General features: G+C 34.5%; 1 protein-coding gene across 10 annotated transcripts in view; it reads left to right on the top strand.

Moving 5' to 3' along the window:
* The window catches only part of LOC106875150 (FERM domain-containing protein 4A), a 355,036-nt gene that overhangs the window by 118,938 nt on the left and 222,412 nt on the right, over positions 1 to 13,686 (top strand). The window contains exon 1 of one of the 10 annotated variants that reach the window (XM_014923162.2): positions 1,937 to 2,022. The exons of the other annotated variants lie outside the window; for them this stretch is intronic. Within the exon in view, the coding sequence (XP_014778648.1) occupies positions 2,020 to 2,022 (3 nt within the window). The 5' untranslated portion in view covers positions 1,937 to 2,019. Of the gene's footprint in view, positions 1 to 1,936; positions 2,023 to 13,686 lie in introns of those variants that run through there. 10 annotated transcript variants of the gene reach the window in all.

Raw genomic sequence — 13,686 nt, 5'->3', positions numbered from 1 at the left:
CTCTCTCTCTCTCTCTCTCTCTCTCTCGCTCTCTCTCTCAGATATAACCTGGGGTCCTAAACACTCTTGAATGCTCTTGCTATTTTCACTTGATTTTTCTGTATTATTGTTTTTCGGTTTTGATACATCCTCTTATTCATGTTTTCCTTCAGAACTGTTACATACATACATATATGCTTACATGCATACACACTCCTGCACATATACCCAGAGAGATACCTACATACTTACTGGACTTAAATCAACACTGGTGTTACAGATGGAGCCAGCTGTTGCTATCATCTGCCAGTTTCTTCAACTTTGAAATACTGTTTGGTATTAATTATGAATTCTTTGATTCCTACTGACTTCATATTACGTTGATAAAATTAGATGATGGAATATCCTGATGCAAAATTTATCACTTCTGATATGAGTACTTGTGAGTCAAGCCTGCAACTTTGTTTTTATTCCTGGTTTTGATAATTTCATCCTAAACCTGTCTTATTTTCCTTTACATCCTGCAAGAAATCAATATTTTTTTACTTTAAATGTAGTAAACTAGCAGAAATGGTAAAATAGTTGACATCATCATTTTCACACCCAGTTTTGATGCTAACCCATGTTGGATGTATTGTAAAACTCCTCATCACAATTCTGTATCCTCTCATTTGTAAGTTCTATCCTAAGGGCTGTCTTCAACTTTTCTTCTTGTGCTTTCCATGGTTTTGCTCTTCCATAGGTATATTCAGTTATCAGAATTCAGTATTTTTAATCCTGACATTCATTATCCAGTCATATCTCATGTTTATGCCAACAGTCGTCTCTCTTGCTTACATCTGCCTTTCCATCCCAAACATTCTTTCAAATCCTCTTTTGCTCTACATTTCACAATAGTGTTGAGTGTCCAACTGATCACACTGAACTTATCTCCAGCTTTACAGATCTTCCATATTCAATGCTCATGTCTTGCTATCATGCAACATCACACCCTTTACACATGCTACATACATTGTTGTCACAGAAAGGGAAACCCATTGTTAACAATAGCAGTAATGGTTTCCCTGGAACTAATCTTATCCTTCTGCTTTCTCTAGCTACTACATTTTCACATTTGTTTTCAACAATAATAAAGTTACATAGGTAATGGACATTATCAACTGTTTCTAACGGGTAATCTGAGCAAGTTTTATGACCATGAATTACAACTAGGATTTGATTTTGCCCTTCATCTCACTGAGATGAATGTCAGTCAATAAATACCAGTAATATAGTGTGGCTGATTCTATGAACTCTATCTCTATCGGTCTCCTACAGCATATATGTGTCTAGCTGGAAGAAATGAATTTATCATTTCTATACACAATCGTTTAGTTGCTATGTTTGTCTTATTAATCATAACTATCTTCTGCAGCAACAATGTCTTTACAGAAATAAGTGTCAGCGTTGCCTTGCCGACCAGTTACTGCAGCTATAAATGTTGCTGCTATCTACAAGCAATGTACATGATAATGGTTGCAGATAAATATGCAAGCTTAAATTTAAAAAAATTTAAATGAAGGAACTAGAATGACCAGATAGTCTTGGTGTTATTTGGTACTTAAACTAAAAGATTTCATTACACTACTGATCACATGCATGCACACACACACACACACACACACACACACACATGGGTCCAAGCAGAACTGTAGGGTTAAGAAGTTTGCTTTCCAGCCATATGATTTCAGTTTGAGTCCCAATTCATGGCACTTTGGGCAAGTGTCTTCTATTGCCCCAGGCCAACCAAGGCATTGTTATTGAATTTGGTAGACAAACTAAAAGAAGCCTGTGTGTGTGTGTTCCTTTGTAAACGAGTGTCACCATCTTATAAGCAGTGTCATTCATTTCCAATCCTCTGTAAAAACATGTCTGTTTTTGAAGAAGTATAACCTTCCTTGGATACAGGTGGAGTTTGGTAACAAGGGCATCTGACTATAGAATATCTGCTTCAATAGATTTTGTCTGACCCATGCAGTCATGGAAAAGTGAACATTGAAAATGGTAAGTAGAATATAATAGATCATTTTTCTTACAAAGAAAACTTTGACTGTGACTTCAAAGTTTTGGTGTATACATGCTGTCACCTGAACCCTCTTACATTAACAAACCTATAAAAAAATTCTAAATAGACCTTAAAAGAAAAATGCTTTCAATTTATCACACATTATGATCTAAATATGACCTGTCTGCCTTATGAACTCTCATACAAATCTAACTTTCAGTACCCATTTTTACAGCTCAGCAATTTGATGTGAAACTAATACCACCCTTTTTTGGTCAAACCAGTAAAAAATGTTTTTACAATCCTTTCCTATACACTCCTATCATATAAGTATGTACTTTCTATCCTTTTCTATTCCTTTTCTTGTATAATCTCTTTTCTGTTCTCTCTACAAACTCATTTATGCCAAACCTACTTTGCATATTGCTTCTGCACTCTTGAAGAAATTGCATACAAAGCTTGTAAAACAAAACTAATTTAGTGTCTGATAACAGTGAATCACCTGAAAATTCGATGTTACTGTTAACTTTGTAAACACACACACACACACACACACACTGGCACTAACATGCTATCTTAAAGATAGTGTTTTGATAGTAGCATGGGATGGAACATGGGTAAATGACAGGTGAAGTGCTGAGAGCCACCAGACAAGAGAAAAGATACTGAATACAAAATGTAGATTATAAATACGTTTATTCAGATGATGCCATGTGCCATTACTTGAAGCCTAACAAATGTTTGATCTGATGGCCATGTTGGTGTATAATGAAATATTTGCCTTCGTTTATCCAAGATAAAACTGGAACTTCATTGTTTCAGAAGCTAACAGAGACTAGGTGAATCATGTAAGGGGCAGTAATTCCTGACTAAAAAGGTTTTTTTTTTGTTTTAAGGAAAGACGACTGTGCTCGACCTGACAGTAAAATTTGACATATGGATTAATTTTTAGTGTGGTTCCCCATGTGAATTTCTTTTAGCCCTTTGTATTACATCATCCATGTAAAACAAATCTTTCTTAAAAGGGATAGTAACAAGAGTTAACAGTGGTTAAATTGTAGCTACATTGCTTGATTTTACATGGATCCTTTGAAAATGTGTTTAAAACAAATGGTACTTGGCTTAGATATTTTATTTCTCAGAAAAACAATGAGATTGTTAAATACCTAGTATCCACTATACAGTTGCTATCCTTTTGTGAGCTTCTAAGCAGGGTGCCATTGCTCAGTTTAAAAACTGCTGGTCTGGGGTTAGTAATCGTTCAGGAATGAAGATTTTCTTGGTCCTCAAGAATAAAGCCCATCCTTGTGAAGCAGTTTTAGCAACATGTGTGGTTGCCATGTATATTGTTAAGAAATTAAGAGCAAGTTACTTTTAGATGCCTGTTAAGTATGGAGTTAAAAATATTGTTAGCTTACATTTTTGTGGGCTGGGATATTTTTGTAATACATATGTTTTATTGCTGGTGAATAATATCAGGTTGTCAAGTTGTCATCACAGGATCTTGTCAAGAGATCATTGTTCCAGGCTGATGTACAGACTTTGTGAGAATTGTTGAATTTAGATTGTGGTCGAAGACACTTTGTATAGTTTCACATCCGATGTCTTTTAAACTCTGTGAGTGTATATGAAGGTTTTATATTTCTTGCAGTAAACATGTCTGTATAAATAATAGATATGCAGTATGAATTTACATAAATTGTTTCTTTCTAATAGGAATTCTTTTTTTCTTCTTAATTTTTTTTCTTACAGTAAGTAATGTAAGAAAAATATCCTGGACAGACTGTCAAAAAGTGTTAGCTAACACTAGTTGGCTAAACAAATGTCTAAGCAAACATAGCAGTTGGCTCTCATAATTCTTAGTATATAACTTTAGCTTGAGACACTCCTAAGTACATTTATGTGTTAAAAACAGTCTGAATTTGTTCTGGGTTTGCCTGCCAGATGAATGCACAAAGCAAGAAATTTCAGAGTAGCAACAATGTATCACCAGCTCTGGCCAAATTTTTACTCTTGTTTATATATCCAAGTGTGTGTGTGTGTGAGAGAGAGAGAGAGAAGTTAAAGCAGTTTACTTCTCAATCATGTGGTTTCATGGGCAAGTCTCTTCTACTATTGCTTCAGGCTGACTAATGCTTTAAGAGTGAATTTACTAAATAGTAACTGAAAGGAAACTCATCGCATGCACACATGTGTGCGAACGTTTGCATTCTGTAATTTGCATGGTAAAAATGCCCTGTGCTATAAACACTGGTCTTTGTTGACATTCCCTGTAAACAGAACATTCACTAGCTCTGCAGTTCTTGAAGACGAGTGGAAGAAAAACCCTTACTTTAAAGGCAGGTAAAAGTTACCAACTACGAGGTCATCTATCTTGAAAATACAATGTCTCAACAGTATATATTCACTTAACTGATGCTAACATAGAGAAATAAGCATAAAACGATTGAACAATATGCTGTTTTATTGTTGAAAAGTACAATGAAGTGTAAATGTATCCCTAAATTAAATACCTAATAAGGAATGGATTAATTTGAGCCTAATTACTATTAGGTTATGAATTTTTTTTTATGTTCCCATGTAAGAGGACAATCTCTTAGAACATTATTGTTGTCTCATCTGCTTTGTCCATTACCATTCTTTCATTAGAAATGTGTATTAAAGTCTTGCAAACTGATTACATTAAAGTTTTTACTTAATATATTATAAATTCCATTTGGTTTCACTATACCGATGTTAATTCGCTTTTCATGTGTAACATTCCTGTCTAATACTCATATCACAATGGAATTAATATTCATTTGAAATGCTTTCTTAATAATACTCAAGTGTTTGCAATATTGTTTCGTAAGGTCTATTCTTACTCTGTAGAAATGTTGGCATGCTACTTTTGAAGTTTGCTTACACTATAGACATGTGGTTTGCCTTTATCCTTACCTTCAAACACCTTCAAAAAGCTTCCCAACTGAATGTTGGTTCTGGTCAGTAGAGTTTTTCTTTTTTAATCTTCCTTTTTATTTTTCTCTGTTTGTTTATGGAACTCTTTAGAAATGCAGCAGTTTTGAATGTCTGTATGCTGTTATCTTTTTGGCATTTCTCGCCAAACACTTTGGCAGATATTTTGCATGTTTTCCTGAGCTCCCAAACTCTTTTGCTATCATATAGTTGTATATTGTTTCTTAGAGTGAGGGAAGTGGGGTTCTCAGCATCTCTCAGCTGTTTAGTATCAACAACTTGGACTTCATTTTATTTTTTTTAATCATTAATGTTAACCCTTTTAGTAAGATTTATGCCTACAAAATCTGTATATGATGTTTGATATTGAGATGAAAAATATGACCTTTTAACATCTTTCATTTTATTTTCTTAATCATGTTTCAATCATTCTATAATTATGATGTTACCTTTCTGTCTCTGCTTAATTGATATTTACCATGTAATCTCAAGATTTGGAACTATTTTTATGTGTTACATTGTACAATGAATGAAATAAAATTATTAGCCATGCAATATCTAATGATCTTTTGCATGTAAATTAAGCATGATACTTTAACCATAATTATCATCACATTAAAGATATGATTGGCTGAAATAGGGATCTCTGAACTTATGACCTAATATTGATACTTGCTTCTCTCATTTGTAGATTAAGGTTTATTTGTTGTTGGTTTGGTCTCAATCTGTGAACATCCTCATTTTTTTGTTATCTAAAACTACATTATCTAATGTCCATCTTTTTAAGATTGTAAATATGTGATTTTGGTGGAGATTCAGCTGTTACTTGTAGTAGGTCAACTGACCATGAAAATCCTTGTTAGCATAGCAGTGGAATGGGAACTTTTTAGGGCTTTTTGTTGTTTCTTAAATAGATGACATTCCATCTGACTTCCATAAAATTACAGTCAGTCATCAATCAATGAGTTATGTGCACCACTTGTGACCTGCCACCTCTCTCAGACTAGAATTTCAATAATATCCTTTATAGTACCCGATTTGGTTTATCACTTGTTCTAAATTCAAATCCTGCCAATGATATAGAGAAAGTTTAATGGAACATGACCTGTGCAGATAATGTCACAAATAACTTCATGAATTGTGTAACCTGGAATTGTACCAAAAATATTAATTAGATAACAAGTAAAACATATAGGTAACCACAAGCATTTGCTATAAATATATATATATATACACACACACACACATACACTCTCTCTTTCTCTCTCTCTCTCTCTCTCTCTCTCTCTCTCTCTCTCTCTCTCTCTCTCTCTCTTTCTCTCTCTCTCTCTGTGCAATTTTTCTTTTGGTTTGGATGTGTTTTATGCATCACACCTCCTTTTTCTGTTTAAAAAAAATAGTCTGAAATATTTCTATTGGTTAAATACAAGAAGAAAAAAAGGAAAAGGAAGAGAAAGTGTGAAACTGTTTGTGTTGTGTGTTGATGCACTTGTTCACATGTTGTATAGTGTTTTTATAACCATGTTTTGAGACATAGCTTGTTGATAACAATGCGTAACCATGATATTACACATTGATAACTTAAGTATACAACAAACTGCCTCTGGCTTCAAGCCTTGCAGATTTATGGCTCATTCAGAACACCAGGGCCTGACTGTTAGCAGATTTAACTGTAGGGGTTAGGGATAGAAAGAGTAATTTGTGACAGCTGGAGGTAGTGGTGATAGTAGTAGTAGTAGAAGCAGCAGGGAAAATTCAATAATGATGCTAATGAAAGATTCTTTGCCATTGCTGCTATTTCAAGAGACTGTGTTGCTGTATCTCAGTAAAATCCCTTTGAATGAGTAATATCAAGCTTCCTCGCTCCCGTTCATGTAATCTCCAATGTCATTTTTAAGTACCTTACACTTACTGATGCTAAGTGATAGTGACGGTGTAAGGAGTTATTACTGCTCATAGTAGTTATTCAGGTATGATAACAGGAATGTAAAGCAAGATTGTGTGATGTTCATGCCTTTCTTAAAGACATACACAATGACAATCACTTCTGAATGAATCCATGTTCAGTCCCTGAATAAATAATGTTAATTTCTTACATTGACACAAGACTACATATTTTATAAATCTGTGAGGGAACCTCTTCATAGTCATTCAAACTGCTAGAAGTAGCAGCCAAATTTTCTAGTTAGACCCGACTCATAAAGAAATCTTAAAGAAAGAGCTTCAGTGAAATGCAGTGTTTTATATATAATCTGGGAAAAAAAAGTGTGAGAATAGTAACACCTTTATACACCTTTGATCATCAGGCTGGTCTGCTCAGTCAATGCTCACCTGGAGCTAGACAACAACGTCAACAAATTTGTAAAGGGACTATATCTAGGAAATTGAATTGTTCATTATAATACAAGTAATGAATTGAAGAATGAAAGGCAAAGTCAATTCTAGCAGGGTTTATTTGTCCTTTATCTTTTACTTGCTTCACTCATTGGACTGCCAAATCACTCAGTTACCAGTACATAAACAAACCAATATCAGAAGTCAAATGGTGGTGGGTGACAAACACACACACACACACACAGCAGGTTTCTTTCAGTTTCCTTCTATCTAATCCACTCACAAGGCTTTGGTCAGCCCAAGGCTATAGTAGAAGACACTTGCCCAAGGTGCCATGCAGTAGGACTGAACCCAGAACCATGTGATTGGGATGCAAATTTCTTGCTACACATTTGGTTCTTTACCATTTCTGATACTTCTTTACCTCATCATTTCGATTTTCACTAATTGTGTTTGTGGCATTTGGTTATGTCTCTTACACTTGCTGAATTCACATTTAGCTCAGGCTGACTGTGAGTCTCACCCTCCTCTGGTTGATAAAATAAATACCATCAAAGTCCTGTGGTCAGTATAATTAACCATATTCTTGCAGGGGATTACTCAGTATGGCTACATCTAATGTCTGAAATCAGTAAAAGAATAGAGGTGAATTATCAGTACACTGTTTCCTTCAGTTATGTCAAGTTGAATATTAAAATTACCTTTTGTTATTAATACTGCTTCCATCACTAATAGTTAATTTTTAAAAAATCTGATAACACTTTGCAGCATTAATATTTTTAAAATTGTTGATATTCTCTATATTGTAGCAGTGAAATTTGACTGGCATGCAGTGACCGGATGCTTCCCATTGATGATTTCCTGTTGAATGAAATCACATGATATGGGAATTCCAGCTCCCATGACAGACAGTTTTTGCCTGCTACAATCTCTGTGTGTGGTTTTATGCACTAAGCACCTATATGAGTGGATCTCTCATGGCTAATAATGCTGTATTTGTTTTAACAAGACATCCACATTAAGCTGGATAATGGATTAACATTCACAGACTCTAATAGACCAGCAATAAATTGTTGTTCATGACAGAATCTGGGTAGCAGAGATTCAGCTACTCTATTCCATCTCCAACCACATATGAATTGAAGGAATTGTTTCTCCTATGTTGAAAACTTAACTTTTAATCAAATTATTATTATTATTTTTATTTTTTTAATGATGATGATGATGATGACTACAACAACATTGTCAGCATAAAATTATTTTTGTGCTGGAAGAAGCCCAAAATCTGAAGTGGGAAGAGAAGCTTTGTCTGATGCCTCCCTTCTCCACTCAATGTTACACCATGTTTTCTGTCTGTGAAACGAGTCATTTCAAAGCTTATAAGAGTGAAAAAAACACACTATATTAACAATTGATTGCCCTGACCCCAAGACCATCTACAAATTGTAACTTCCCTTTTCTAAAACAGGAAATAAATATTATGTTCCGTTCCACTTGGCATTTTTAAATTAGCAACAAGTAACTCTTTTAGCAGTCAATTGGCATTAGGTCATTCCCATCTGAAGAAAGAACATGCTAGTCAAAACTTGGCTGCATCTGAATGATGTAAAATATTTACAATATTCTTCCTTACTAATTAAGAAAATAATAATTTTTTATTTTAAACAAAAGGAAAGAAAAAACAGTTAGTTTAGTGTTAGTAGTGAATTATGATGATGCAATTAACACATGTTTATGATAGCTGCTTCTGCTACTAACACTACTAGTACTGTTGTTGATTATGATTTTTGACTATACCATTCCCTTAAGGCAACGAGCTAGTAGAATCATTAGCACACCGGGCAAAATGCTTATTTTGTCCATCTTCACATTCCGAGTTCAAATTCCACTGAGTTTGACTTTGCCCTTCATCCTACCAGGGTTGATAAAATAAATACTAGTTGAACACTGGGAGGTCAATGTAATCAACTTACCCAACCCCCGAAACTGCTGGCATTGTACCAAAATTTGAAACCAATGTGATAAGCCTTTGCTGCCTTTTTATTTATTTTTGCTAAGGCAGTCCTTATAGTTGAAAGGTTAGTGCATTACACTAGACCAGTAGTTTCACTACCAAGGACCCCTTTTACTTAAATGAGTTTTCCCACAGACCTCTTTTAATATGCTTATCCTTTAGTGTGTGTGTGTGCATAAGTATATATGTATATGTATATGCATTTGCATGTGAAATGTGTGTGAGTGTGTGTGTATATATATATATGTATATATATATGTATGTATGTATGAAATTTTGAATTTAGTTCATGGACCCCCAATACCACCTTTGCAGATCACCAGGGGTCTGTAGACCACAGGTTGGGAACCACTGCATTAGACACTACAATATTTAGTGTTATACATTACAGCTTACAGTTCAAACCCTGTTAAGGCTCACTGCTTTTTCTTCCAGGTTCAATATGTAGAATTAAATCCATCAACTGTTGTCACCGCCAAATCTGTTGGAATAAATATATGAACCTTAACCCCTTAGCATTCAAACCAGCCATATCTGATTCACATATTCTGTTTTATGTTAAAACCATCCAGAGCCAGTATCTCACGCTTTCCTTACAGTGTTATTCAAAAAGTAGGTAATCACATCATTGAAATCTCAAAGTTATGAGATAATGCATGATTAATTTAAAACAGCATAAATAGATACAAGATCTTTCGCTGTTGTGAGATGCACCCTGCATAGTAAGTAGGTGAAATACATCCCAATACCTACCTGTAGCAATTCTTGCTTATCAAAAGATTTTTACTTGGCACTGTAAACCAACAAAACACTTCCCAGTAACACAGTTGCTTGATATACCCTCTTTTCACCTAGTTGAATTGGGCTGTTAAGAAATAAGTTACCCAAATACTAACTACAATACTGGTTGAAGAATATGACATGATCTGTTGAGCATTGCCTGCAGTCCACATCCTAATAAGTACATGGCTAGCTGTGGCTTTCAGAACAATAGCGTATGTTTTGCTATTTTAGGTATCACTGTAATAATAACTTCCAAAAGCTGTTTTTCATTCAGAATTGTCTTGAGTGTTGGAAGATAATGATGTTTGGAGTGGTTAGGTCACTTAAATTATTGTGTTCTTTGAGTTGTTTATTCTCACTTTTGTAGAATATGAAACACAGATAAGAGAAAAAAATCTCAAGTGTTTACTGTTCCCCATTTTGTCTCCACTTCATAACTAACTTCATAATAGACCTGCTCTTGATGCTTATATTACAAAATATCAAACTTCTTCTTTATAGTATTGTGTTGCCTGTATATGTATATCTGAGATGTATTACTTGAGTAATGATAATAGTGATGGTTTCTGATTTAGGCACAAGGCTAGCAGTTTTACACAGAGAGAGAGAGAGAGAGAGAGAGAGAGAGAGAGAGAGAGAGAGAGAGAGAGAGAGAGTTAGTAAATACCATTGACCCCAGTACTTGACTCATACTTTAATTAATTTATTGATCCTGTGGAGAATGGAAGGCAGAGTTGACTTTGATGGGATCTGAATTCAAAATGTAAAGTGTAGGAAGAAATGACTGCAAAGCATTTTGTCCAATGCTCTAATGATTCTGTCAGCTCACCCTCTTTGGTTTCTAATTTAGGTAAAAGATCAACAATTTTGAGGTGAGTTGGTTAGTTGATATCACCAACCCCAGTACTTTATTTTATTGATCCTAGAGGGATGAAAGGCAAAGTTGATCTCAGTGAAATTTGAACTCAGATTGTAAAGAGCCAGAACAAATAACACAAAGTATTATTCTAATGCTTTTGCTAGCTCATCACTTTCAAGTAATGATTATTTTTATTGTAGGCACTAGGTCTGAAATATTTGTCTGGGGTCCCCTCCCCCTTTCCCCAGTGCTCAACTGGTACTTATTTTATCAACTCTGAATGAATGAAAAGCAAAGTCAACTTTGGCAGCATATGAACTCAGGCTGTAAAGCCAGCAGAAATGTTGCTAAGCATTTTGTCTGACATGCTGACAAGTCTGCCAGCTTGCCATCTTCAATAATAATGATAATCTGACAATTTTGTTTTTAGCGATATTGTTTTATGCTGCATTTTAATCAATGTAGTCTTTCCAATGTCATCAAGTATTTTTTGGTTCTTTTTTTCTGATGGCAATTATTTTTACAGGCCATCCTACTGTTAAGCATTTAAGTGTGATGTAGGAGTGGAATCTGTTGGCTGTCCAGTAAACTAAAGCCAGCAAAGTAATGCATATCATTCAGGGCATGAGATGCATACTTTAGTAAAGTTTGAACTCCTGCTCATTTTGTCAGTAGTCCAGACCTTTATTCTCTCAACAATTGTCCCTGATCTTTTTTTTTTTTTCCTGCTTTCTTACTTTCATTTTCATTGGGTTAGAAACTCAGTGCTGTGTTCTAAAGAACTCTTGAGTATTATTGGGTAATTATTTATAATAAAAATCTCAGTGTTCATTCGTTACCAAGAATGAATCTTGTATGTGTGTGTGTAAAACATGGCACCTGATGAAGATGAATGGAATATGAAAATACTAATTACAGTGTTCATAAATTTAACAAACTCAAGAAATTAATAGGTCAGTCAGTTTTAATATGAACGTCTTACCTTATTTCATTTATAGATATTTCATGGTTTTAATTTTTTCTCTCTCACTCTTGTGGTTACATGTTTAATTAGTGTAGTTTTAATTGAACATTCAATCACTGCCAATATGAGAATTTGTTTTTGCTACAATTTTTATGTAAACTTTATCATAATCATCTTCACCATCGTCACTCTAATGTCCACTTTTCCATGCTTGCATGGGTCAGAGTTTATTATGGTAGATTTTTTTATGGCCAAATGCCTTTCCTGTCACCAGCCCTCACTGGTTTCCAAACTGGACAGGTTGAGATCAGCTGTCACAGAAGATTGGAAATGAATGACACCGCTTGTATGACCGTGAATTACAACTGTCATGTGATGTCTAGGCCAGGAGGCACCTCTTATTAATTCCCCTCCAATCAACCTTTCCTTCAAGAAGGACTGTCTGAAATGTTTGGTTTTCCATTCCCCACTACAAATTCACTGTACTCTTTTCATTGATTTTACTAAATAATACAAGTTTTGCCGATGCAGACCAACACAAGTATCTTTGGTGTCAGTCTGATCACATATATTTATTTATGCATGATGGGTTTCTTTCAGTTTCTGTCTTCCAAATCCATTCACAAGGTTTTGGTTGATTCAGAGCTTTAGTAGGAATCACTTTCCCAAGGTGCCATGCAGTGGGACTTGAGCTGAAGCCATGTATTTGGGAAGCAAATTTCTTAACCATGTACTTATAATTTTAAAGTTCTTTTTTCAAATAACTTTTTAGACTTTTGTGAATTTTCTTCTTGCACAGTGTCTGTATATAAGATGCGTTAGATTGTCTTAACCTTATAACATTTAAACCAGCCATATCCTGCCCAATTATTCTCTGTTTTATATTCAAACTGGCCAGATCTGGCGTCTTACACTTATCCTATAAAGTCATTCTAAAAATAAATAATCCTCATTGAAATCTTGTAGTTTAAGATAATGCCTGAGTACAAAATAATGTGAACAAATAAGCATTGTATTTGACAGAATATTCTGAATGCTAAAGGGTTGACTGGATGTAACAATAGGTTCCAAGAATTAGCATTCTATTTCAACTTCACAACTAACCAACATATATTATGGCTAGGAGCTGGTTTGACCAGTGTTTACATGGAGCTTGGCCCAGCTAGTATTGCCAGCAGCTGGGTAGGCTGGTCAACTTGGCTATGCTAAGGACTGGCTTGGTCAACTTGGTATTGCTAGGAGTTGGCTTAGCTGACTATATATTTGTTCATAGCAGCTGGCTTGGCCAACTTGTTTTTGCCAAGAGCTGATTTGGCCAACTTGCATATACCAAGAACTGATTTGGCCAACTTGCTTTTGCCAAGACTTGGTTGGTTCAGTGCCTTTGCTTGACACTTACTTGTTGAGCTGACTTGCTATGTCATGCAAAGTTATTGCATACATTAAATTTGATTGAAACCTTTAAGAAAAAAAGAAGTAATAAATAAAATAATTAGGTCATTAAAATGAAATGACAATCTATTTGAAATCAAACTAATTAATGGCAAAAAAACAAACAAACCTATATCTTAAGGGTAGAATCTTCATTTAGTTTTACTATAAAAAATAGTAAGATTTAAAAGAATTTTCTTTAAAATTTTTTTTTTCCTATTTTCTTGGAGCTGGGGTTATAATTATTTGCATTTTTACATTTATTTTTGATTTCTACAACATTCATTTTTCAGTAAAGATAATTTATTTTGTTTCTATCTAGG

Source organism: Octopus bimaculoides, chromosome 2 (genome assembly GCF_001194135.2).
Source record: "Octopus bimaculoides isolate UCB-OBI-ISO-001 chromosome 2, ASM119413v2, whole genome shotgun sequence".
NCBI lineage: Eukaryota > Metazoa > Mollusca > Cephalopoda > Octopoda > Octopodidae > Octopus > Octopus bimaculoides.
Note: the sequence above shows the minus strand (reverse complement) of the source record. Positions and strands in the feature narration are given on the sequence as shown.